Raw genomic sequence first — 27732 nt, 5'->3', positions numbered from 1 at the left:
TGTGCTTGAGCAGGAAGTCTCTTGATTGTGTTCTTGAGCAAAGGAAGTCTCTTGCTTGTGTGCTTGAGCATTGGAAGTCTCTTGCTTGTGTGCTTGAGCATTTGTAATCAGATATTACTCATAGTGAAATCTCCTTGGAAGTGCAAGGGGGACTGGACTACTTCCGGATTGTGGAAGGAACCAGTATAATTGCTTTGTGTCGTTCTTCTTCTCTCTCTCTGTTTTATTCCGCTGCATTTAGATTCTGATTATCACTTCAGAAGCTGTCTCGCTTAGCTTCTGATCAGTGTGTTCAGTTTTTAGGAGAAACGAAGAATTTTTCTAAAACACAATTCAACCCCCCTTCTTGTGTTTTTCTCACCTTCATATACAACGTTATATATATGAGTTACGATCCATTGACACCAGGTGCAAGTCAAATGACTTATACCAAATCTCAACCGTTAATTTTAATTGATCGCACGGTTCAAATTCTATCAACAAAAGAAACTAATAAAACACATTGCAGTGTATCCGAGAACCGCTAATTGTCTAATATTATGAAACTAAGAAAACAATATAAAATATTTTTTTTAAAATAAATTAAGTGTTTTTGAAGTATTATATGATCATTTATCATGTTGTTAATTCAATTTTCTAAAAAGTATTTTATAAAGTCCGTAATTTATAAAAGAAAAGTAAGTTCACTCCTCCATTCCCCCTCCTAAACTCTTCATCCAAACACTCCCTTAGAGTTTAAACTCCAACCCCTATAAACAATGTTCTTGATACCTATCAATTGAATACACTTACGTGACAACTATCTCCAATTTTTATCATAATAAATATAAATTGAAATTGACCGGTGAATACAAATTTGATGACTAAAAAGCCTAGTCACTCAAACTTATTATCACAAAGTGACACAACATATTTAGGGATCTATTATCTTTTTAATGCTTTTCTTTTTTTATTTAAATATGTTTTAATCCCTTCAAAATCACAATATTTTAAATTTAGTCATAATAAAATTTGAATGGTAATTTTAGTTATTCGTAATATTTTTTATTTTTTTTTAAGAGATTGAAATTGATAAGAATATTGTATTTTGAAAAAAACTACATATTTTGAAAATCAGAAGTCTTAGGCCAAACGGTCCTTGCTCAGTTCCTCAACTACTTAATCAGGAAGGTATTTGCCATTTAAGAGACTATTTTGTGGACCCCACAACCCCACACAGGACCCACTCTTTTTGACGCCTAACCAAACAAACTCTCAAATATTCATTTTTGTTTTTATTTCTCATTTCACCTTTCAGCTTACAATTTTCCTCTTCTGGTTTTAGTTTTAGCTCATCCATTACCGTAACAAGACAACATCAAGGACAAGGATCAACAACGTTTTTGTAAGAATCTTAACATTATTTTTTGTATATTTCTCTTTCACATTTTCATGCTTTGTTAAGAACAAATCAAATACCTTGCAATGTTACAAGTAGAACTAATGAATGTCTATATTTATATATGTTGAAAGTTTTACCCCTGTTTCTATTGCCATTGTTCTGTACTTTACTGTTTTATTTTCATTTTTCAAGTGTTATGTGTATTTAAATCTTGAACTTGAACTTGAAACTTGAAAAGTTTACATTTTTTTTACATGGGTATTGTCTTATGATTAAAACTTCAAATACCTTGCAATGATTAAAACTTCTGTTTTCTAGGTTTTTATGCTATTTCTCAGCAAAATCCAATGTTAGACCTACTAAATGTCTTTTTATATGTTCAAACTTTATAAAGTTTGAATTTTTTCACATGGGTATTGTTTTCTGATTAAAGCTTCAGATGTCTATTTTCTAGGTATTTGTTGTTTGATTAAAGTTTTACTTCTGGAAATGAAATGTATTATTTGATTAATGTCCTGGAAATTTTTCAAAGCTTAAAGTTGACGTTTTTATTTTTTCTTCCCAGCATTTTGACGTGTTCATTAAGAGCCGAGAGTTTACAGTTTCTATAGTTCAATAATGGATATTGAGGCTTCTGATAAGCCAAATTTTTGTGTTGGAGATGATGAAGAACATTTAAATTTTAAATGGCTAACATCATTCGATAAAAATACATTGCATTCACCTTTTCGTCAAGACTTTGAATCTGAAGATGATGATAATGTTCCTTTGATAGCGTGGTTTCCAAAGAGGAGGGATACTATCACACTGCCTGTTAAGAGGGTATCTGATAACAACATTTCCTTGTGCGGTTTGATGAAGAAATCCAAGGTGTCCCCAACATCATATGATGATAACGACGATAATGATGATGATGATGATGATGATGTTCCTGCCATGTCAACTGATAAATCATTTTCCTCACTCAAGAAAGAACTTGCATTTGTAGAAAAATCATTTGAGGATTGCCAAAGGACGACGCAAATAGAAAAGGAAAGATTGCATTCCATAAAGAGAGACATTGAGGAGTGCTCCAAAGAGCTTGAAAATAAGAAAAAGAAAATTAGTCATGTTGGAAGAATGAACGAAGCTCACAAGAAAATGCAGGGAAAAATTGAAGAATGTGTCAAGGATTTTGTAGCAAAGGATGGACAGCTCTATTTGGTGGAGGAATTGATTCGAGAGCGCAAGCAAGAACTCAACACAAAAGATATGGAACTTCGTCAAGTCATGGATAACATTTCAAAACAGAAGGTATTTGAAAGCCAAGTGAAGGAGCTAGTGAATGATTTGGTATCAAAACAGAAGCATTTTGAAAGCCGCGTGGAGGAGCTTAAGTCAAAAGAGAAGCAGCTTGATGGCCGAGTGGAGGAACATGAATCAAAACAGAGAGAATTTGAAAGCCAACTGAAGGGGCTAGAATCTAAAAAGAAGAATTTAGAAATGCAAGTGCAGAATCTCAAATCACAAGAAAGGCAATTGAAAGGACATGTTAAGGAACTTGAGTCTGAAAAGAAGCAACTTGAAGTCCAAGTGAAGGGGTTAAAACCAAAAGAGGGTGAATTTGAAGGCAAGGTGAAGAAGCTGGAATCAGAAAAGAAGCATTTCAAGAGCCAACTGAAGGAGCTCGAATCAAAAGAAAAGAAATTTGATGGACAAGTGAAGGAGTTCCAGTCAAAAGAGGTGGAATTTAACAGTCAAGTGAAGGAGTTTAAAACGAAGAAGGAGGAATTCAAAGGTCGGGTTAAGGAGCTTAAATCAAAAAAGAAGCAATTTAAAACCAAGGTTGAGTACATCAAATCAATAGCGAAGCAATTTGAAGAACGATGGAAAGAACTCGAGTCAAAAGAGAACAAGTTCAAAGTACTGGTGAAGTCACTCAAGTTAAAAGAGAAGCAGGTTGAAGGAGAAGTCGAGGATCCTGAGTCAAAGCTAAATAAACATGATGGAACACCGAAGGAGCCTGAGTTGACAGAGAAACAATATGAACCATTAATAAAATATTTTGATGAGGAAATAGAATCAGGTAAATGTTCTTATTCATCTAGTATACTGAAAATTTCATTCAACCATTTCTTTTAGTAATGTTGATATTTTTTATAACCTGATCTATATATATGAGGGAGCTTAAATATCTGCTATCTAATGCAGCTACATCTTACATGGATGATCAATTAAGTCCAACCACTGATGAAACAAGTATGCAGTTGCTCCCAAGTGATGAAACTGACATTCTAGTTGATCTGCAAGAATCATCAGATCCAGCAAAAATTGTTCTGGATATAATACTGAACCCAATTATTCCACGGTGTAAGAAGGGAGACCATGCTGTGATTATTGATGCTAGCGACATCATTCTGTTGGAACAACTGATGAAAATCTCACCGTCACCGAAGATTAACCCTTGTGTAAAAAAAGACGCATTGAAGCTAGCACTTGATTTGAAAGTTAACATGAAAGAAAATACTGAAAATTCTTTGGTAGTTCTTGGTTTTCTACTGCTTTTGTCAATTTATAAATTGCTTACTTCTTTTGATGAAGATGAAGTCTTGGAGCTCTTCGCATTTGTTGCTCAGCACAAGATAGCTGTGGAACTGTTTCGGACCTTGGGTTTTGCAAATAAACTTTCAGGTATTTTAATTTAGATATGGTTTGGTCAGTCACATGTATGATTATGTCTTGTGTGTGCAAACTGTGAACTTATCTAAATTGATAGAATGTTGATTGCATGTGTAACTCTTCTTTTTGATAGAATGTTGATTACATGTGTAACTCTTCTTTGAAGGAAGGAATTACATGTGTAACTCTTATGAGGTTTGTTATGGATATTCTTTAAAATCCAGATTGCAAGTGTTAGATGCTGATGCTTGAGAAAAGATTATATACAACATATTTGTGTCATTGTACAATCGTTCTTGAATATGTTCGAATTTTATATCCTATTTTGAGAATGTGGAATCTTAGAACCGTGTTTGAAATATGGTTTGCAAGTGTTTCACATCTGTTTTCGTAATTGATGTCTGGTTCTTTGGATGAAAATGGAACCGTTAAATATGACTCAGTTCTCCTGGAGTGTCCTTGTAGTGTTGTATTATGGATGATGAATTCTTAAGTGGTACATTGAGTTGAACATAAGTGGAGCCAAATTGGAAAATATAACTAATGTATTTCAAGTTTTCTGTGATGTGAGTCTCTTTGAATTTATGTGTGTATAACAGTGTCATAAGGTTCTGGTTCATGTTTCTGCCATTTCCTCATGTTTCTATCTATATCTATCTATTGTAATTTTCCTGCCATTGTTATCTATCTACTATTAGGATGAGGTGGTTATGTGTAAAATGAGATAGTAAAGGAAATGTGTAAAATGAACCCTTTTAAGATATAGGACAACTCTTTTTGAAATTTTAAAAATTCAAATACATTTAGATGATAAGTACAAACTATGCAGGCTATACACTAATATACTCAGATTAATATAGTAGATATTTGTAACTTGGTATGAAATTGAACTCGCGTAATTGGCTTGATTTGTTTCCGCTAACAGTTCTATCATTTGTTAAGAGAAAATTGACATCTTGGTGTTAATGATTGGAAAATGAAATAGACATGAAGTTTACCTGTCTTTTATGTATTTCTTGCATTTTCTAAATGGTTTGAAGGATTTTGAATTATTCAGTCCAATCTGCTTTGGTTTTTTGTTACCTAGAATTTATTTAATGTTTGTTCTGGTATGTTTTGATGAAGTGAATTTTTCTTGTACCTTGCAGATTTTGTTGAGAATCTTATTAGGAAGAAGCAATTTGCTGTGCTTGTTACTTGGCTGAGAAGAATCAAAAAGTTTTTGTGCTAGAAAAAAAACTTAATGTAAAGGGACGGAGGAAGAAAGCAAATTTCAATTATATACTCCAACTTCTTGAACATTTTTCACTCCTTGGCTTGACCAGAGTCTTTCCTTTATACCTTTCATTTCTAGGTTACTCTCTCATTTTTTCTTATTGTAACTGTAAGAACCACATTTCTTTTTCAGTCTTTTTTATTGTAATTTATATATATTTTGTTAATGATAAATGTTTATTTTATATATTTTGTTAATGGTTTTTTAATCTTCATCATTTGTTGTGCATTTTTTAAATCGAAATTAAGGTTCTTTTATGTTACTAAATTTCTATATTATGAAACATTCCATATTCATACCATTTCGTGATAGTTATAAATACTGTGAACATTAACACAGGATAAAGCTAGAGATAAAGAGATTGCTAGTCTCAGAGCTATTCTACAATGTATTGGTGATAACAACCTAGAATCTGAGGATCTACTTGACAAGTTTCCTAATGAGCTAAATAGACAGAATGGGCAAATAGTATTTTTTTACTGGAAGTAGTGAGTGTCATCTTCCAAATAAGCAACAACCTAATGTATAGTTATGTGGTAGCGAAAACCTGCTAACATGTTTCCTTGTAAATGAATTAACAAGATTCTTTCTGTTTCTTACTCTATGTAAAATATCTAATTGGAAAGAATGAAAACTCATGATAATAGTTAACAGGGTCATCTTTATTTTTGGTTCTGTATTCTTTCTATCTAACTCATGCTAATAGTTAATTTTAATTTCTCAAAGGCTTAAGTTTGATGTGTAGAAAATGTTTTGCTTTTGTTCACAATGTTTTTGTAATTAGCTTCAATACACTTGATGCAAAAGTTCCTCAAGATTTCTCTCTCATTTGTTCTGAGAAAGTTGAAATCTTGATTAATGCTTAGAAAATGAAAGACTTCAAATTTATATCTCTTGCTATATGTACCACTATTGTATTTTTTTTTTTTTAAATGGTTTGAGGTGTTTTTTTCCCTTCACTGTAGTATTTCTGAGTTATTATTCAACTATACTCTTAGTTTTAGTTAACTATAACTGATTTTATGTAATAAATGGTTAGTTATGATAAAGTGAAATTTTGTTGCACCTTGTAGATTTTGTTAAAAAACTTATTAGGAAGAAGCAACATATTGAAAGCCGTTAGATTCATTTGTGAGTTTGCCTACATGAATAAACTATTTGATCTCCTGTGATAAAATGCGCAGAATGAAAAACTGAATTCTGATAACATTTGCAAGAAAACCAATTGAATTGAAATCAGTGTTTTTTTTTCTTACTCAAATTCTATTTTATGAAACATCCATATTCATGCAGCTGCTTGTTAGTTATAAATAAGTTGAATGTAATCTCATAATAAAGCCAGTTTAATATTCCGGCCAGAGAACAAGAAAATGCTAATCTAAGAGCTGTTAGTGCATTTCAAATAATCTAGAAAGAAAAAACATAATTTTGATATCTTGAGTAAATAGAAATTGAGGGATATATTTGACGCTTTTAGAGTTAATTGATCATATCCTATATAGAGCTAAGATCCTTTGACACCAGGACTTACACCAAATCTAGACCTTTAAATTGATATGATGTGTGGTTTACAATGTTGAAGCGAAAAATAAGTCACGTGGAGCATCCTTCTTGATATGGTGATTTGGCTTCTTATCCTGGTATTCGTTTGCCACCAATCAACCCAGCCGATGTCAATGAGCAAAAAAATCACACAAGCTTGAATACATTAGAGCTCTTGTGGGATCTCCAAATTACAATTGAGGCATAGTTAAGATTTTCTCACAAAAACAATTTAATTAAAAAGCTGGGATCCGATATTGGGTGTGCACAGGTTTTTGACAAAAACTAACCTCTCCTGCTTAACATCGTTAACCTATGATAAAATATACTGAATTCCCTTCCACATAGTAAGTTCCTTCGACTTCCTTTCTTCCAAATTTGAAACGGCTTGCGTTGATCCATTCCTTTCTTCCAGCCATGGTTCCCTTCCTAAGTTAACATCATGCTTTTGATGACTAATTCTACTTCACAGTTCTCCTCGCTAACTTTCTATTTTCAACTTTAAAATAAAATGACAAAACAGTGCCATTTTAGATCCCCCAGTAAGCATTGGACCGCCCAGGTTGTAGACACGTCCAGTTCACAGTTTTCTCCAGCTTTGGCCAGTACACGTCGGTTCCCACCAGTTTCATTACATTCCAGATCCAATAGCCAGACCAGACCAGTTCCGGGTTCGACCGTGTTTGGTTTTTAAAACACTACTATTATCACTATTTATCCCTCCAAAAAGAATGACATATCAAATTTCATATGCATAACAGTACTAACGCTACACGAAAGTACACATGACTACAGGTTCTTCATTGTTAAAATAGACATGTTCAAACTTATCAAACAAAATCAAGAAATAGACAGCTCAACTAGGAAGCAACATAAATAGTTACACAAACAATGAAATGCAAGGTATCTTTGAAAATGGTTGCTCTTCTATTGCATTCACCATTTTTAATTGATCTCTTTCATCATTTCCAGTGTCATTGAACATTCTGTCATCTTTCAAGCATTCCCATGAGCAGTAACCAGCTGCTCTCAGTCTCAGCTTCAATTTCATCCCTTCTTCCTTTGAAAGAACAATCTACATAGGTAGAACTGATTACTTTTTCCCTCAATATTCTCTTGAGGCCTGACAAGCTGCTCTCCATGTTCATCATCCGAAACAAGATCTGATGCATACTTAGGAGTTGCATCAGTCTCATGTGAGCTAAATGCTGAGTTCACAACTCTACTTTTTTGTTTCTTAGCTGCATAGAGCATAACGAAATTATTCCGGTTACAAATTTTAAGAACTATAAGAGGCATGTGTATTAAAATCAGCATCCTCGTTTGTAAAATAAAAGAATTCATAGAAGTTTAATATACATACACATGTATGCAATAAAATGGAGCAACAGTTCTTGTTTCATAAGAGTGTGAAATAATATGTTCTAGTATGATATTTATATCAATCAATCAGGGAGAATATAATTTAATTTGGGTTGAGAACATTTATTAGAAATAGAAACTAAGATATTGAAAGTTATGGTCAAGTTTCAGGCACAATATGTTGAAGTTGAACATGTGCAACATCTGTATTGCTGTTGAGTAATAAAGTCCGTTCAAGCCATGGTTCAAAGCCTAAAAAGAAGAATAATAACTCAAATTTAGTAAGGACACAAGACAAATAAAGCAATGCGGAAGCTACACTTTTGAATAGAATTTCAAGACAATCACTTGGATAGATGGCTTGTTTAGATGGCCCAGGTTTGAGGTTGTCTGTCAGAAAACATAAATCACCACCTTGCCTTTAACACATTGAATAGGATCCACCACTCTTAAAATTAAGAATCTTTCGATATTTCTTATTGTACAACTTCCTAGATTGATTATTATTACTCCTACAATACACAACTTCCTAGGCTAGTAGTATTAACTTATTAACCATTCAATGCATTTATTGTAAGACCATTATAAATACAAGGTGGAAAAAGAAACGGTCTTGCAACATTGTGTGTTTTAATATAGGAAAATGCTAACAAGTGCCCTAAAGGCATTGTTTAAGCATCTAAACGTAACAATTTTTGCATTGAAAATTGTACGGTTATAACTTTAAAAAGTGTTTGACTTGTATTTTCAAGACAGTTTCTTTTTTTGGGTTCCTTAAACAATGCCCTTAGGGCACTTGTTAGCAAGACCCTTTAATATATGTGGTCTTTTTTTATTGGGTCATGTTAACCAGTGCCCCCCGGGGCAATGGTTAAGGAAGCCAAAAGAAGAAATTGTTAGTCAAAAAAGATACTTTTTAAGCTTTTAATGCATTGATTACACAATTTTCAATGCAAAAATTACTATATTAGCTTCCTTAACTAGTGCCCCGGGGGCAGTGGTTAACATTTCCCTTTTTTATTTGGTGGTGTGATTTTTTTTATGGTGGTGAATATATGTGGTCTTTTTGTCTACATATGATGTCTTTTAGCTTATAAAATTTAATAAACGAGGATAATAGTGGTCTGATCTGAAGACAAGCAACGAGTTGTCTCGTTTTTAAAATAAAAAAATGTATATATATATATGTGTGTGTGTGTGTGTGTGTGTGTGTGTGTTCTCATTAATAAACCTTTTTACAATCTGTTAAAAAAAAAAAAAAATTCAATCCACTGCTTATATTTATTCTTCTATTGGATAGTAGGGAGGATGTTAATTGACTTGATTCATTTGCACATTGAACATTTGGAAGATGACATGCTTCCAATCTCTCTGGTTAAATATATTATATTGTCATCTGAAATGCAGACCAACTGTAAGACCAAATTCACAATCAACTTATTTGCTGTAACTAACATGCAAGTGCCTTGACTTCAATTGAGTAGGTTTTCTTGCAACTGCTCTCAGAATTCAGTTTTGTATTATGTGCATGTTATTGCAAGAGATCAAACAGTTATTCGTGTAGGCCAAGTTATTATATGCACAAATGAATCCAACAGTTTCAGTATATTGCTACTTTCTGATAAGATTCTGAACAAAATCTACAGACTGCAACAAAATTTCACTTTACCAAAACTAACCAGTTAAGCCATTATATCAGTTATAGTTAACTAAAACTAAGAGATTAGGCTGAATAATAACTCAAAAATACTAGGGAAGAAAAGAAAACACCTCAAACCATTTCAAAAACAAAACTGTGTGCAAATTAAGACTAAAGAGATACATAAATTTGAAGTCTATTTCATTTTCTAAGCATTAGCAAAGAACTCTTGGGGAACTTTTGCGTTAAGTGTATGAGGCTAACCACATAAACATTGTGAACAAAAAGCGTGGCATGTACTCCATATATATGAAAACGATTCTAACTATCAAATTTAAAACTCACAATTTAAAAAAAAATAAAGAATACAGTAGAAAGAAAGAATAGTGAGCCAAATATGGCGATGACCCTGTTAATTGATCATGAGTTTCATTCTTTCCAAATAGAGACATTGTACACAAAAAAGAAACAGAAAGCATCATGTTAATTCATTTAAAAAGGAACGTGTAGAGAAGGTTTTCTCCACCACATATATTTACATTTGTTGCTTATTTGGAGGATTGCACTCACTGATTCCAGTAAAAACACTAGTTGCCATTCTGTCACTGCAGCTCAATAATACGATCGTCAATCTTGTTAAGTAGATCCTGGGATTCTAGGTTGTTATCTACAATGCATTGTAGAACAGCAATGAGACTAGCAACTTCTTGATCTTTAGCCTTGTCCTGAGTTCACATTCAAAGTACTTATAACTATTATGAAGGAGTATGAAGATTGGAATGTTTCATAAAATATCAAAGTACTTATAACTATTATGAAGGAGTATGAAGATTGGAATCTTTCATAAAATAGAAATTGAATAAGGAATTCTTCAAAAAAAAGAAATTGAATAAGGAAAAAAAAAGAACCTTAATTTCAATAGAGTTGGTTTCCTTGCAACTTTTCTCTGAAATTAGTTTTAGATTCTGCACATGTTCTTCAAATAGATTAACTAGTTGATTATTGTCGCTGAAGTTATATGCACGACTGAATCTAACAGCTTCATCATATTGTTGTCTCTTGATAAGATTCTCAACAAAATCTGCAATGTCTACGAAAATTTCGCTTCATCAAACTGACCAAAACATCTATCAAAGAATGAAGGTCACAAAACGAATTTTAAAAAAATATGTATACTATGAAAGAATGTACAACTTTTCCTAGATTGAAATGCATGGGTGACAGAGAAAAGACTTATACTAATAGTTACAATCAATGTCAATATAGCACCTTAACTGAATGAATGGAGATAGTGTTGGATTGGTTCATAACCAAGACTACAAATAGTTGCACTAATAGGATTATTAAGTGCTCTTCATGTTTGTTAGGATATTGACACTATATTTTAACTCTAAAGTTTACACTATTTGCATATACTTGAAAAATTAAAACCAAATTAATATACTAATCTATCATTAGCAGTACAGTACCATGTATTATAACTAAATCTTAGCCATGGATAAAAACACAGGCATTTTTTTGGATTTAAGAGATTCATAAAATGTTCAAGGATGAAAAATATAATCCAAATACAGTCTGACAGTGAGTGTCATATAAAAACTGAAGAAGCTTTTCAGCTTGGCTAAGCATACAGTATTAACCAGATGATTAAAAGAAACAATTGAAATGATTTTTTTTCAATAAACTAGATGAATAAGAACATTTACCAGATTCATATTGTTTCCCTTTCAACTCAGGTTCCTTCACTTGTCCGTCAAACTCAATCGGATTTGACTGAAGTTCCTTGACTTGTCCTTCAATCTGCTTCTCTTTTAACTTGAGCTCCTTCACCTTTACTTTGAACCGGTTCTCTTTTGACTTCAATTCTTTACACCGTTCATCAATTTGCTTCTCTTTTGATTTGAAATCCTCAACTTGACTTTCAAAATGTTTCTTTTTTGATTCGAGCTCCTTAACTCGACCTTCGAGTTCCTTTTCTTTTAAGTCATGCTCCTTCACTCGGGCTTCATGTTGCTTCTCTTTTGAATCAAGTTTTTTCATTCGGCTTCCGATATGCTTTTGCTTTGATACCAGTTCCCTCTCTTTGTATTCAAACTCCTTCACTCGTCCTGCAAGTTGGTTCTCTTTTGACTCCAACTTCTTCAATTGGCTTTGAATGTGCTGTTTTTTAAATTCCAGCTCCTTCACTTGGCCTTCAAATTTCTCCTCTTTTGATTCAAACTCCTTCTTCCAGCCTTCAAGCTGCATCTCTTTTGACTCTAGCTCCATTGCTCGTCCTTCAACTTGCTTCTTTTTTGATTCAAGCCCCTTCACCCAGTTTTTAAAAAGCTTCTTTTTTGATCCAATCTCCTTTATACAATATTCAAGTTCCCCCTTCTTTGATTCGAACTGTTTAACATGTCCTTCCAGCTGCTTCTCTCTTGATTCTGATGCCTTTACTCGTCCTTCTAAGTGCTTCTCCTTTGTCTCTAACTCCTTCAATCGGCTTTCAAAATGCATCTGTTTTGATACAAGCTCCTTCTCTTGGCCTTCAAATTTCTCTAGTTTTGATTTAAACTCATTCTCCCGGACTTCAAGTTGCATCTCTTTTGAGTTTAGCTCCATTGCCTGTCCTTCAACTTGCTTCTGTTTTAACTCAAGTTCCTTAACCTGACCTTCAAATCCCTTCTTCATTGACTTAAAGTCTTTCATTTGAGCATGTGGATCATTCTGTCTGATTGATATTACCTTTAGTAGCTTCTTCCTTTCGGACTCTAATATTTCTGCTTGTCCGCTAACCAGTATTTTCATTGAATCAAGCTCTTTCTGTTTGGACTCAAGTTCCATATTACATTCAGCAACTTTTTGAGTAAGAGCCTTGAGTTGCTCTTCCTTACTTTCAACTTTTCCCAGCATTTTGTCGTGAATTTCGTTAATTCTTCTCACACAACCAACTTGCTTCTTCTTATTTACAAGCTCTTTCCAACACTCTTCGATCTCTTTCTTCATGCACTGCAGTCTCATCTCTTCTACATGTCTCTTCCTTTTGCATTCCATAATCAATTTTTCTAACAACTTTAGTTCTTTCTTCAACAATGAAAATGATTCATCAGCTGATTCGTCCGGGCTTTCAATTAGATTTGACAACAGAATGTCATCATTGTCTTCGTTGTGATCATGATATGGTGACACCTTTGATTTCTTAACAGAAATGTGGAAGGAACTGGGTTGATTCAATAGCCTCTTAACCGGAAGTGTAGTAACATCCCTGGAAGCATCACATTTACAGCTGTATGTTTCCAAACTCGAAAATGGGGAAAACCTTGGTGACAAATGAACATCATCAACACAATCTTCAGATTCAAAATCTTGACAAGAAACAGGTTCTGTCATATCTGAATAGGGTGTTTTGTTGTCACAAGAAGTGAGCCATTTAACATGCAAGTTCCCATCATCATCACCACAAAACTTTAGCTTGTGAGAAGCCTCAGAATCCATCATTCAACTACAGAAACTGGGAAAAAAACGAAAATCAAAGAAATGAACAACAAGGTTCTTCAAATATAAAGCTACAAGGGTTAAGGTTTCAAATTTCTAGGTCAAACAGAATGATGAAGTTGTACACTAGAGTTCCAGAATCAAAATGAAACTATAAACACTAAGAACAATAGCAATGTAAATAAGTACAAAGGGTAAAGGTTTAAACTTTGAACATGTAAATAGGAGTAAAGGTTTAAACTTTGTAGGTGAAAGTGAATGATGAAGTAATAAATAGTACATTACAGTTCCAGAAGAATCAAAATCAAACAATAATCTAACATTGCATGCATGTTATTGATTTTTAATGACAAAACATGAAAATGTAAATGTGAAATAGAAAGAAAAAAAAAATAAAGAGAATGAAGTTGAGAAGCTTACAATAAAATGGTTGATGTTATCTTGTTACTGAGGAAGAGGAAGAGGAAGATGAAGAGTGAAGAAGAAGAAGATGAAGTTTCTAGAGTTTCATTGGGAATTTGGATAGTCAAGAGTGAGACGAAAATGAGAGTTCGTTCGTTGCACTGTAGTGTAGCGGCGCTTACGTTTGTGTTGTGTGGGAGTCACTGGGCTCCACAACAAACTCAATCCTCAATAACTTTACTTGCTCACCAAGTTCACACAAAAAAACCTTAAAAAAAAATTGGGTCCGGCTAACGAGTGTCCCAAGAGGCTCTTCAAGGATATTAAAATAAAAAATTATTTTTTAAAAAAATAAATATTTTATTTTTTAATGCATTGATTATATAATTTTTCATAAAAAAAGTACTGATTAATAACTTTAAAGAGTGTTATGTGAGCATTCGTTAACATTTTTCATAAAAAAATGAAAGTTTAAGTCTGGTATTAGTCTGATCTTTTGAAAGTTTGGTATGATTGTTAAAATAAGTTAAAACGTCTCAAATGGAGATTCTTTTATTTAATAATGTCTTTAACATATTATAGAATTCTAATGGAGGAAGAAAAAACAAATACTATATATATATATTAGTTATCGACAACTATATAAGAATTTTCTCTTTCTTCAACGACTAACGCATTCCAAGATCAAAATTAGAAACAACATAAATAAAAGTTATTTTCGTCATCTCAAATTCATGTGACTCTTGCTCTCTTTTATGTCTTTTTATTTATGTTCCAAATGCACACGTTAAAGTGCACGGTAGTAAGCCCTAATTAAGATCTCTTTTTAGTTTACCACCATTATGGATGCTCTAGTATGATTCATGTTTAAATTGGCATATGAACTAATAAATCAATGAGATTAAACTTCCTATGGATAAACCAAGCAACTGTGTTTAAGTGGTTAATAAGCTCTATCAAAAGATAAATTGTTCAAGATAGCGTGAGTTTGACTGTTGGGCGGAACAATTCTCTGACAGACTTTACTTATCTCCCGGTCAAACTTCAGATTATCAGGGTCTTTTTCCCTAAATACTGAAAGGTTAACAAAAAAACTTCTTTTGAATTTTTAACATGACATTTTAGTAAAATTTGCTATATATGATATCAGATTTCAATTATAGATTATAATAATACATTTAATTTGTGAAAAAAATTAATCTACACTAATAAGATTAAATTACTAAAAAATTAACAAATTCATAATTTAATCTAAGTACACAATTTAATATAATAATAATAATAATAATAATAATAATAATAATAATAATAATAATAATAATAATAATAATAATAATAATAATAATAATAATAATAGTAAACTAAAATATATTCATATTTACTAGGTAGGTCTAAAAGACTTTATCCATTACCATAACGTAACATTTTTATCTAAATAGACTTTTAAAAAAATATTAACCTTCTTTATTTAAGAAAAAAAAAACTTGATCTAGTGTGACCTCGTCTAACATAGGCCCTCGAAATTGATATAGCACTTGGATGATATTGTGGTTGGTGACATTGACCAACCATAATGTCACAAGCGGCTTTTCTTCTTTCTCTTTCTCAAGGTATTTTTGTTTTTTATACATTTGTGACATTGTGGTTGATCAATGTCACCAATATCACCAACCACTATGTCACCTAAGTATTATCCATTAACCCCTAGTGCTGATCCACCTAGGGACTTTCAACATTTTCTTTCTTTCTTATCTTAGATAAGAAGGACAAAGCTATGTAAGAGTAATAAGAGTATCAACTAGTGATAAAAAGATAGAAACTTTATAAATGACGGATTTTTATCTAGGAATAATAATCTGCGGTTACAAGGGCTAAATTAGATTAAGGTCATGCTGAAAATACTAGAAATTTTGTGTTGAAATGAAGATTTTGTAGACTTTTATAAAAATTGATTATACAACTTTTAAAATAACATTATCATATTTATTTTTTAAAAACAAATAGGACAAATGTCAACATTTTCTTAAATTTGACAGAGTTACAAAGAAAGGAAGCAAAAACTAAAAATAAAATTTAATGTAAGTATTGAATTTTTATGAAAAATAATGTTATTTTATTATATACCTAAAAAAAATGTTATTTTATTATATATTTTTTCCGAATTATTTTTTAAAATTATTTCTCATGAATCCAATGATCTTATTCAAACCAATTCCTTTAGAGTATTATTTTTCCCACCCTATGGCCTTCTCCCGCACCCTGTAAAATTTCCAAAAATGCCCTTGTGCAGTTTGGATTTTAAAATCTTGATTCATGTTTATTATTTCGGATTTTATAATCCGGACAATTCTTATGTATAATCAGCCATCAGACTCTCTCACATTTCAGCAGTTTTGAGTTTTGCTTTTAAAAACAACAAAAAAACTAAGTAAAAAATGTTAAAAATTTGTCAAATAAAATCATAAAAATATAAAAATACCACCAAAAAATTCTAAAAATCAAATAAAACCAATGCAAATTTTTACGGATTTTTCTAAGAATATGAAAAATGGGTCTAAACGATGAAATTTTGGATTTTGAGGGGCGGAGTCCCATAAGAAGTTCCTTCTATGGGAGTCATGATCCTTTAATTTTTTCAGATTTTCTGGGGAAGTTTCGGAGCAATCCGATCAAATAGTCCGAAAAACTGATTTTTGACTAAGAACAGGTAACAATGACTCAAAACAGAAGGATGAGAGTTAGGAAGATTAATATTGTTTCCTAAAATGACTATCCATGTTACAAACATGTTTAAAATTTGCGCTGATACAGTTCGGATTATATAATCCGAACTGTTTTTCCCTTGAAAAATGGTGTTTAGGGGGTGTTCGGATTATGTAATCCGGAAAAATCATGTGGCGCACCCTATTTTTTAAAGTTTTCGGATTACAAAATCCGAAAAAATCCGTAACTCATTTTTAACCCTTTAACAAAGGAAAACACCATTCCAGATTATTAAATCCGGAAACTTCAAGGGCATTTTTGGAAAATACGCAAGGCGCGCTAGAATACCACAGGGTGGGAAAAGTAATACTCTTAAAAATATTGGTTTTTGACCCAACCAAACAAATGAAACTTGATTGGATCAGATAGCTGTGTTTGGTCAAAACCGATCCAATCTAACCTTGAACACCGCTAAATAAAATATAGCTGGTATTTATCATTTTCTTATTTTATCGTAAATCTAGTACACCCCATTATACTCCCTCCGTCCCTATATGTAACCAACAATTTGACTTTATTTTTGTCCCTAAATCTAAACTCCTTTTCAAATTACTAGATGCATTTATTATTATTTTTCCTAAACATACCCATAATTAATACTACTAACTTGTTTTGAAATTTAAAAAGTCAAATTTAATACATATACAAACAAAGGACAATATGGTAATATTAACAGACAAAACAAACATAATAATTACACTGTCAGCTTTTCTTAAGAAATGTGAAAAAAGTAAAGGGATGTTACATTAAGGAACGGAGGGAGTATACAATACCATCCATATTTGGAAGGATTAAATTACTAGTGATATAGCAATAGTGATATCCTTTAATTGAAATAACACTTTTTCTTCACAATAATTGAAATAACACTTGACAGGTTTAAAAAAACATGATAATTTTAAGAGAACCAATAATGGTTTGTCAAAAAAAAAAAGAGAACCAATAATGGTAAAGGAGTGAGGAAGTGTACCGTGCATTAATTTTACATTTTAGATAGGCTCGTGATATAATTCAAGTTGATGTTGTTTTCTTGTGATGAAAGTTGAGAGTATCTTGAAATACGGGATTACATGAAAGTTTGAGGATCTTGAATACAAAGGCTATATCCATGTTTGATCTTTCATTTGTCTGCATGAGCAAATTGAAAGTAAAAAGTTACTAAAACCAATAACCCATATCAAAAGTCTAGAAAATGAAAAGATAAACCATTTGTATCAACACTATGTAAGTAAACAAACACACTTATTTCTATAATTAAGTTGCGAAACTACAAGTGAGTTGGGTTTTTAAGCTTCGATTTTTGCCATCGGCCTTAAAACCACATGAGAGGATGAAGTCTTCCACCGGTTTTTCTCAGCTTTGCACTATCCCGAAGGAATTTCTCGCAAGATCAAATTGGTCACACATGGTCGTTGTTGAATTGAATATTTTCCTCATTCATCATCGACCTATGTGTTGCAAACTTGACATTGCGAAAAAAAAAAAAAAAACTCCCCAAAAGAGGGGAAGAATACAACCTCAGCTCAAACATAAGATAAATAATGCTCATTTTCATTTTGTAATTTTTATTTTATTTTATTTTGAGATTTGATTTGTTGTTGTGTTATGAGGAGAAGAACTTTTATAGCCATTAATGGGAAGGTGTTGGGAAGGGGTTAGGATCCTCAAATGGAGATAATCCTAACTCGTCGGGAAGGGTTGAGAAATGCCATAGAATTGCTTTCGAAGTTGGTTTTACTTTTTCCTTTGTTTATTCCATAAACGGTGCTCATAGCATTTCTCAATTCCATAAATTTATCTCTAAAACCAACCGTCGTGGACTCGGTGGAGGATGATCATAGTTGAGCAAAATTCATTTTTTTTTTTTAGCTTTATTGGCCTTTTAGGAGCCGTTTGGTTCAACGGAAGGGAGAGGAAGTGAGAAGAAGTATTTTAATTAAATATATTTTCGGGATCCGGCAATCCTCGCAATATTAGCTCCAATTTCTATGAGATAGTTCACCTATAACAAAACAAAACAATCTGGGATCTCAGTTCTCAATTCTAATAGGCAAAAGAACAAAAAATTATATTTATTTCCCTTGAAGCTTGTTCACCTATATTATGGCCCCAATATATATAACATAACAAAACACAAAATTTTAAAAATTGTTTAGTTAATGTTCAATAAAGCAAGATCAACCAGTCACTGCAGGAAAAATAAAACAGAACTCATGATAGGCAACTGTGGGTTAAGTTTGTCCAGAGTGAATTAACCAGTCTAAAAGCCAAAAACAAAAACTTAAGGAACATAAATTTAGAGGCATTCTTAAAGCAACTGAATCACATGTGTAATGAGTAGCTAATAGCTATTGACTGTTACTTTGTAATTGCATCATTAATCAAGAGGTCAAAATGAACACATGGGGATTTCCAGCTGCAGTGGCTCAAGCTCAAACTGATAGTATGATCTTCCTTCACATTCCTTTAAATACTTTGGATAATTGAGAAGGGCAAAACCTGTATAAGATTCTTTTCCAACCTGAAATAGAAGAAATAATGTGTGTCAATCATCAATCCACAGAAGTACCAACAAAATGAGTACCAATGAAATGAGTGATAACCTCTATAGCCCTGACACTTATGATCAAAGGCGCGTCCAGTGTTCAACATGTGTCGGTGTTCAACACCGACACATGTGATTAAATGCAACTAATTCATTTCCTAACAATGTCGACGTGTTAGTGTCGTATCCGGTGTTTGTGTCTCTGTTGGTGCTTCATAGATGAGAACACACAAAATATGAAAAAGTATGGCAGACAACAGAATCCAAATAGGGAAATAACAAACTTGTGTGTTTTTCTTGTTGCAGACCGAGACCATGTATCATTTCGTCAGTGGATATATTGTCATCAGATATAAAACAAGCAAAAATGTGAGAAATAGAACATCAACTTCATCATTAAGTTTCATATTCATCTTTTGAATACTAACTCCAAGTTCACACATATTTTGGACTTTTTTCCTACCTTTAAGATCCCTCATATGTGTATATCAGGTTATAAAAAATAACACATCATTAAAAGAAATTGTTGAAATGAAATTTTCAATAAGCTAAATGAATAAGAACATTTACCCGATTCTGTTTCTTCGTCAAAATAGTTCATTAATGGTTCATATTGTTTCACTGTCAACTCAGGCTCCTTCACTTGTCCATCAAATTTATTAAGCTTTGACTCTGGATCCTTGACTTGTCCTTCAAATTGCTTGTCTTTTAACTTGAGCTCTTTCCCTAGTACTTTGAACTTATTCTCTTCAGCCTCAAATTCTTTCCGCTGTTCTTCAAATTGCTTCTCTTTTGATTTTAAGTACTCAACCTGGCTTTCAAATTGCTGCTTTTTTAAATTGAGCTGCTTAAACTGACCTTTGAATTCCTCCTTCTTTGATTCAAACTCCTTCACTTGACCTTTAAACTCCTCCTCTTTTGACTGGAACTCCTTCACTTGTCCTTCAAATTGCTTTTCTTTTGATTCGAGCTCCTTCAGCCTGCTCTCGAAATGCTTCTTTTCTGATTCCAACTCCTTCACTCGGCCTTCAAATTCATCCTCTTTTGATTCAAACTCCTTCGCTCGGCCATCGATTTTCTTCTCTTTACACTCAAGTTCCTTAACTTGTCCTTTCAATTGTCTCTCTTTTGATTTGAGCTCCTCCACTTGACTTTCAAAACACTTCTTTTTAGATTCCAGCTCCTTCACATGGCCTTCGAATTCTCTCTTTTTTGATTCATGCTCTTCCACTCGCCCATCAAGTTGCTTCTCTTTATACTCAAGTTCCTTAACTTGTCCTTTCAATTGCCTCTGTTGTGATTTGAACTCCTCCACTTGGCTATCAAAACTCTTCTTTTTAGATTCCAGCTCCTTCACTTGCTCTTCAAAATCTCTCTTTTTTGATTCATGCTCCTTCACCCGGCCTTCATGTTGCTTCTCTATTGACTCAAGCTCCTTCATTCGGCCTTCGAAATGCTTCTGTTTTGTTATCAAATCATTCACTAGCTCCTTCACCTGGATTTCAAATTCCTTCTCTTTTGATTCAAATTCCTTCACTTGCCTTTCGAAATGCTTCTGTTTTGAAATGCTATCCTTGACTTGATGAAGTTCTATCTCTTTTGTCTTGAGTTCTTGCTTGCACTCTCCAATCAAGTCCTCCATCAAATAGAGGTGTGCTTCCTTTGTTACAAAATCCTTGACACATTCTTCAATTTTGCCCTGGATTTTCTTGCGAGCTTCGTCAATACTTGCAACATAAATAATTTCCTTTTTCTTATTTTCAAGATCTTCGCAGCACTCCTCAATCTCTCTCTTTATGGACTGCAATCTCTTCTCTTCTACTTGTCTCTTCCTTTTGCAACCCACAAATGATTTTTCTACCAATGTGAGTTCTTTCTTCAGTAAGAAAAATGATTTATCACTTGACATCTCAGCCATTTTAATTCTTGACGAAATAGGAATATTGTCGTCATCACTGTCATCGTCGTTATCATCATACGGTGCTGGGGACACCTTTGATTTCTTAATCGAACCGTGCAAGGCATTGTTGTTATCAATTAACATCCTTTTAACTGGTAGTGTATTACCAGAAGTATCCCTCTTCTTAACAGAACCATTATTGTTATTATTACATGTTCTCAAACCCATAATCTGAGGAATCATTGCTGACAAATGAACGTCATCATCACCTTCAGATTCTAAGTCTTCACATGAAGCTGAATGCGATGTTTTTTTATCAAATGATGCAAGCCATTTAAAATTGAAAGGTTCTTCATCAGCATCACCAACACAAAACTTTGATTTATCAGAAGCCTCAAAACCCATCATTCAACTGTAGAAATTGTCAACTCTTGGGTATTATGAACACCTCAAAATCCTGGGAAGAAAAGATAAAAGCTTCAACTTTTAGCTTTGAAAAACTTTCAGAAGTAAAATCTAAGTCAAATGATAAATACCTAGAAAATACTCAAAATAGAGATTTCAACTTTAAATCACAAAACAATAAAAAAAATTAAAAAAAAAAAAGGCTACCCGGTGCACTAAGGCTTTGTTTGGGAGTTTGGAGGGGAAGGGAGGGGAGGGCTTTGGGGGGTTGGAAATATATAGAAAAATGGACAAAAAATTCACATTTTTTGAAAGAACAGTTTTTTAGAGAATGATAAACTAATACTTATGATTAATATACTTTTAATTTTAAGAATATTATAACAACATAGATTGAATTTGAAAAATTCATATAAACCCTCCATAACCCCCCAAAACCCTCCCCCAATGCAATTTTTGAGTTCCCCCAAATGAGGGGGATTTTTTATTATGAGTAAAAAATTAACCTCCAAAGCCCTCTCCTCCCAATGTCTTCTATTTCTTCCACTTGCTCCTTCCTTTTTTCCAAAACCCTCCCCTCCCCTCCCCTCCAAACTCCCAAACAAAGCCTAAAGCTCCCGCATACGCAAGGTCCGGGAAGGGGTCCCACCATTTGATGTATTGTACATAGTCTTACCCTGTTTTTTACACAAGAGGTTGTTTCCAGGACTTGAACCCGTGACCTTCCGGTCTCAAGACAATGGCAATATAAAAAAAAATGTCAACTTTTCACGTTTCAATATAATATACATTTAGTAGCTCTAACATTGCTTGATTTTCTTGACAAATAGCATGAAAATATAAACACCTAGAAAACAGACATGTCAACTTTTGGGGGTTGGGGTTAGACCTAAGGGATAAGGAGTTAAAACACATACAAAGGAAAAAAAAAAAAAAAAAAACAAATCTAACAACTAATTTCTAACATTAGCTATTTCAACAAACCAAAGAAAATAGAGATTTGAATTTTTAATCAAGAAAACAACGGCCATGTAAAAAAAATGTAAACTTTTAAAGTTTAAACATATAAATACACATTTAGTAGCTCTAATCTACAAATAACATGAAAATAAAAATGTTGAAGAAAAATATAGAAAAGGAATGTGAAGCTTACAATGCTTTGTGTTATATTCTTCTTCTTCTTCTTCTGGGGAGTTTTGAATTTTGTTGGGATTTTGAGAGTGAAATGGAAGAATAAGACAGACACAAACAAGGTTGTTGTTTGCCTACGAGATTTGGTTGAGGCCCACCCAATTCAGTGAGCCGTTAGACAAATAGTTTTTTCGTGTTTCTATTTTAATTTTAATTCTGTTAATTTATCATATCATTTTGGGAAATGTTAACTAAGGCCCGGGACACTGGTTAAGGAATCAAATGTAGAAAGTCTAGCATTGGAACTTGTGTTGTCAACTCATAAAAAGTTTAAAAAGTGTTATTTTTACTTTAAAATTTCCTCTTTTAGTTTCCTTAACCAGTGCCCCGGGAGCACCGGTTAACAAGACCCTATCATTTTTCATACTTTAATATTTTAAAAAGTAAGAAATAGATAGTCCTATCAAAGTCATTGACACATAAATAAGTTCTAGTTAACAAAAAAACTAGGAAAATTGGACAGAATAATTCAAAAGCCATCAAACCATTTAGAAAATAGAAGAGATAAATTTCAAGTCTATTTCATTTTCCAAACATTAACATCTAAGATGTCAATTTTTTCTCTTAACAAATGACAGAACTTTCAGAGGGGGGAAAATGAAGCCAATTACGTGAGTTGAATTTTGTGCCAAATTACCAACATCTAATGTATTAATCTTAAGCTTTGTTTGGTTAATATAAACTATAAACTAACTGATAGCTGAAAAGTTAGCTTATAGTTTATATCTGAAGAGTTGGTCGATCAAAATTGAAGTGTTTGATAAATATATTTTAAATATATTTTATTTTAATTTTAAATATGATAATTTTCATCTTGACCATTGATCTCCTAGTCAAAAAAAAAAAAATTCTTCACCATTGATCACAATTAACTCGACATTAGGCCATGTTTAATATATAAATTCTGAATATTATTTTTTATTTTTTTAAAAGATTTTTCTGATTATTTAATCCTTCTCAGTCCTGCATAAAGGGGTTTCGATTTGTCTTGCAAAATATTTCATCTTATATCCTTTTATATCAAAGATAAGGTGGGTATATTTTATTTTTTTGGCTTGAGTTTCGTTAACTAATTACATGGTTCTTCTCAATTCCATGACTTGTTTAACTTAACTTTAGTATCTTTGTATGTTAGTTTTATCAAACAAGCTTACAAGTTAGTTCAATAAGCTATAAGCTAGCTTCTTGAAATTACCAAACATAGCCTTAGTATTTTTGTGTGTATCCTATCCGGCATAGTTTTCACTTACCATAAAAAAGTATCTGAATTTATAAAATTTAATCAAGAGTTGTCCTATTTCATAAAAGGATTCATTTTACACATTTCCTTTACTATCTCATAGACTAGCAACTATAGGTTTTCTGTTTTCATCATGAATAGCCATAACTACCTCAGTCTGATAGCAGATAACAATGGCAGGGAAATAACTATATATAAGAAACAAACAGAAAATCATTTGAAAAAATCATAATAATTCACCACATGAGAAAATAACAGAAATATGAACCAGAATCTCATAACACTATTATTATACACAAATAAATTCAAAATGAGTTTCACAGAAAACTTGAAATACATTAGCTATATTTTCCAATTTGGCTCAACTTGTGATCAATTCAATGTACCACTTAAGAATTCATTATCCATAATACAACTCTACAAGGAAATTCCAGGAGCAATGAGACACATTTAACGGTTCCAAGTTACTCCAAAGAGGCAGACACCAAATTAAGAAAACAGATGAGAAACACTTGCAAACCATATTTGAATTGAAACACAAATCTACTATTACACATTCTCAAAATAGGATATAAAAATTTGAACCAATTCATCATATTTATCTCTTGCTTTCTTCTAATAAATTCAACTTTTCTCCTATATCATGGTTCAACCTAGCAGATGATTTTATATCTTCTGATTTTATGCTCTTTGAAAATGTTGTGTGTGTATCATTATATAAATCAAAACCATTTGAATATTGTGGTTCGATTTCCTTGAGTGCCTATATCATTAAAAGTAAGCCCTCCCCTCCTAAACCCCCCATTTCAAACATACCCTTGGCATGTTCTCGTATACAACTAAACTATTGGTAACCTTGCTATAGCTTCATTATCGGTATACACAAACAAACAGAAGCAAAACAATGGTCAGATACTTGACCAAAACGACATCATAACATCATATGCAAGAAACTACAAAATGATGCACTAAAACACATACATTTTAGACATCAAATCCAAAACACATAGAAGTCTCTATCAACCGGCAACATTCACTTAACAGCCACCAATTAACAAAACAAACAGTGATAAATTGATAATACTTGTATAACAACAAGATTGGATTCACATAACAAAACCCACTACTACCAAGCATCAATAGCTAACAGTTGCAATATTGATTTAAGAGAAGATCCATAACAAACCTAATAAGAGTTACACCTGTAATCAACATTCAATTAATTTCTTTAAGTTCATAGTTTGCACTGAGAAAGAGTTACACCGGTAATCAACATTCAAACCTAAATGGCCCTATCTCAAAGACTAGCAACTTAAGGTTTTTATCATGAATAACCCAGTAACAATAGATATGAACACATTTGATTTGATAACCATATGATAAAATATCTAAATCATATCTAAATTAACATACCAGAAACTTTATTTGCAAAACCCAGGTTGCAAACAGACATTAATAAGTTCTAGTTCTAGTTAACAAAATACTAAGCAGATTGGACAGAATAATTAAAAATCTGTCAAAACCGTTTAGAAAATGGAAGAGACGAATAAAAAGAGAGATACATTTCAAGTCAATTTCATTTTCCAAGCATTAACACTAAGATGTCAATTTTCACTTAACAAATGAGACAACAGTTGGGGGAAACAAAATGAATCGAATTACAAAACAATTCAATTTCCTGCATAGGTTTTACTTATCATCTAAAAGTATTTTCCTTTAGCAAATTTAAACAAGAGTTTTCCTATTTTCTTAAAAGGAATTATTTCACCCATCTTATTTAATTGTTCCCTTTTCTGATCCACCAATTGAAAAATGGTATTTTAGCTTGTCCTTGATTTTGCCTCTCTTTTGATTTGAGCTCCTCCACTTGGCTTTCAAAATGCTTCTTTTTAGATTCCAGATCCTTCACTTTGCCTTCAAATTCTCTCACCTTTGCTTCATGCTCCATCACCCGGCCTTCATGTTGCTTCTCATTTAAGTCAAGGTCCTCCATCCAGTTTTCATAATGTTTCTGTTTTAATTCCAACTCCTTCATTTGACTTTCAAAGTGCTCCTTTTTAAATTCCAGCTCCTTGATTTGGCCTTCAACTTTCTCCTCTTTTGATTTAAACTCCTTCTCCCGACCTTCAAGTTGCATCTTTTTTGACTCTAGCTCCATTGCCCGTCGTTCAACTAGCTTCTCTTTTGATTCAAGATCCTTTGAACGACCTTCAAGTTCCTCCATCTTTGATTCAAACTCCTTCATATATCCTTCAAGCTGCTTCTCTCTTGACATCAACTCCTTTACCCGTACCTCAAAATGCTTCTCCTTTGACTCAAGGTCCTCCAGCCGTCCTTCACATTGCTTCTCTTTTGACTCAAGTTCCTTAACCTGACCTTCAAGTCGCTTCTTCGTTGACTCCAATTCTTTCATTTGAGCACAATCATTCTCCTTTTCGGAGGTTACCTTTAGCAACTTGTTCCCTTCCGACTCTAATTTTTCTGCTTGTTCACCAATTAATCTGTTCACTGCATCAAGCTCGTTCTCTTTGGCCTTACATTCCAAAGTAAATTCATCAATTTTTTGGGAAAGAGCCTTGAGTTCCTTTTCCTTCCTTTCACGGTCCTTATCAATATCATCAATGACTTGACGAAGTTCTATTTCTTTTGAAATGTTACCCTTGACTTGATTAAGTTCTATCTCTTTTGCCTTGAGCTCTAGCTTGCGCTCTCCAATCAAGTTTTCTATCAAATAGAGCTGCCCTTCCTTTACCACAAACTCCTTGATACAATCATCAATTTTTTCCTGCACTTTCTCACGAACTTCATCAATTCTTCTAACAACGCTAACTTGCTTCTTCTTAATTTGAAGCTCTTTGCAGGAGTCCTCAATATCTGTCTTGATGGACTGCAATCTCTTTTCTTCTACTTTCTTCTTCCTTTTACAATCCTCGAATAATTTTTCTAACAATGTAAGGTCTTTCTTGAGCGTGGAAAATGATTTATCAGTTAATTTCTTCGACAATGAAAGATCATTGTTGTGATCATGATAGGGTAACACCTTTGATTTCTTAACAGGAATATGTAAGGAATTGTTGTTGTCATGATCAAACTCAAAATCCCTCTTCTTAACAGCACTACTACTACTACTACTACATTTTTCCAAACTCGAAACCCGGGAAAATCTTGGTAACAAAGGAAGATGATCATAATCTTGAGATTTAAAGTTCTCACAAGAAACAAATTCCCTCTCATCACCAACATAAAATTGAGGGTTATGAGAAGCCTTAAAATCCATCATTCAGCTGAAAATAAATAAACAAGAAACTTGTTGAATTGAAAAATTTGTAGGTGAAACTGAATCATCAAGTTTCAACGTATAAATATACACATCTAGTAATTTGTATAGAAATAGCGTGAAAATATAAAGAAATCTGAAAGAAAAATGAAGTTAAGATGCTTACAGATACGCTGTTGATCGTTGATGTTTTCTTGTTACGGTGAAACCAGAAGAGAAAAATTGGAGGATGAAGAAGGAGAAGAAGGAATTTCTAAAGTTTCTTTTGCATTTGCCTTTGGAGAGAGTAAAGTGATGAGAAATGAGAGTTGAGTGAAACTTTGTTACTTGCTGGATTTAGGCGTCAAAGAGTCGTTGTGTTGAGTGGGGCCACGAATTAGACCCAAAAATGGCAAATAACTTGCTCATTAATTTTTTTTTTATTTTTTTGGAGTATACTTACCTTACTTACTTGATACTCTCTCCGGTCCTATTTATAAGAAAATTTTTAAAAATAAATTTGGTCTAATTTATAAGAAAAAGTCACAACTTTTAAAATACATTTATTGTTTAAAAGACTTTTCTAACCCTCATTTAATGTTGGTCTTTTCAATATTAGTGGATATACTCCCTCCGTTTCACAATACTTGTCCATTTTGAAGAAATTACACATACCAAGGAATCAAATAAATGTT

General features: G+C 32.7%; 2 protein-coding genes across 2 annotated transcripts; one reads left to right on the top strand and one right to left on the bottom strand.

Annotated features, from left to right (window-relative positions):
- The first annotated feature begins 1247 nt into the window (after window positions 1–1247).
- LOC146950695 (uncharacterized) lies at window positions 1248–5523 on the top strand. Its single transcript, XM_085746667.1, has 4 exons — window positions 1248–1384; window positions 1947–3446; window positions 3572–4051; window positions 5188–5523. Exons 2-4 carry the CDS (start codon window positions 2000–2002, stop codon window positions 5268–5270), a joined length of 2010 nt encoding a protein of 669 aa, XP_085602793.1. The 5' UTR covers window positions 1248–1384; window positions 1947–1999; the 3' UTR covers window positions 5271–5523.
- Window positions 5524–10329: 4806 nt separating this feature from the next.
- LOC146950694 (uncharacterized) lies at window positions 10330–27360 on the bottom strand. Its single transcript, XM_085746666.1, has 6 exons — window positions 27225–27360; window positions 25606–27065; window positions 19697–20572; window positions 11565–12557; window positions 10767–10948; window positions 10330–10583 (listed from the first exon to the last, which is right to left on the bottom strand). The coding sequence occupies exons 2-6, from the start codon at window positions 27059–27061 to the stop codon at window positions 10461–10463; spliced, it is 3630 nt and encodes a 1209-aa protein (XP_085602792.1). The 5' UTR covers window positions 27062–27065; window positions 27225–27360; the 3' UTR covers window positions 10330–10460.
- Window positions 27361–27732: the final 372 nt, after the last annotated feature.

The sequence above is a fragment of the Medicago sativa genome, chromosome 2 (assembly GCF_051527215.1).
Source record: "Medicago sativa cultivar Bolivia chromosome 2, Bolivia_mono, whole genome shotgun sequence".
NCBI classification, from domain to species: domain Eukaryota; kingdom Viridiplantae; phylum Streptophyta; class Magnoliopsida; order Fabales; family Fabaceae; genus Medicago; species Medicago sativa.
The sequence above is the reverse complement of the archived record's forward strand: the minus strand, read 5'-3'. Positions and strand labels throughout refer to the sequence as shown.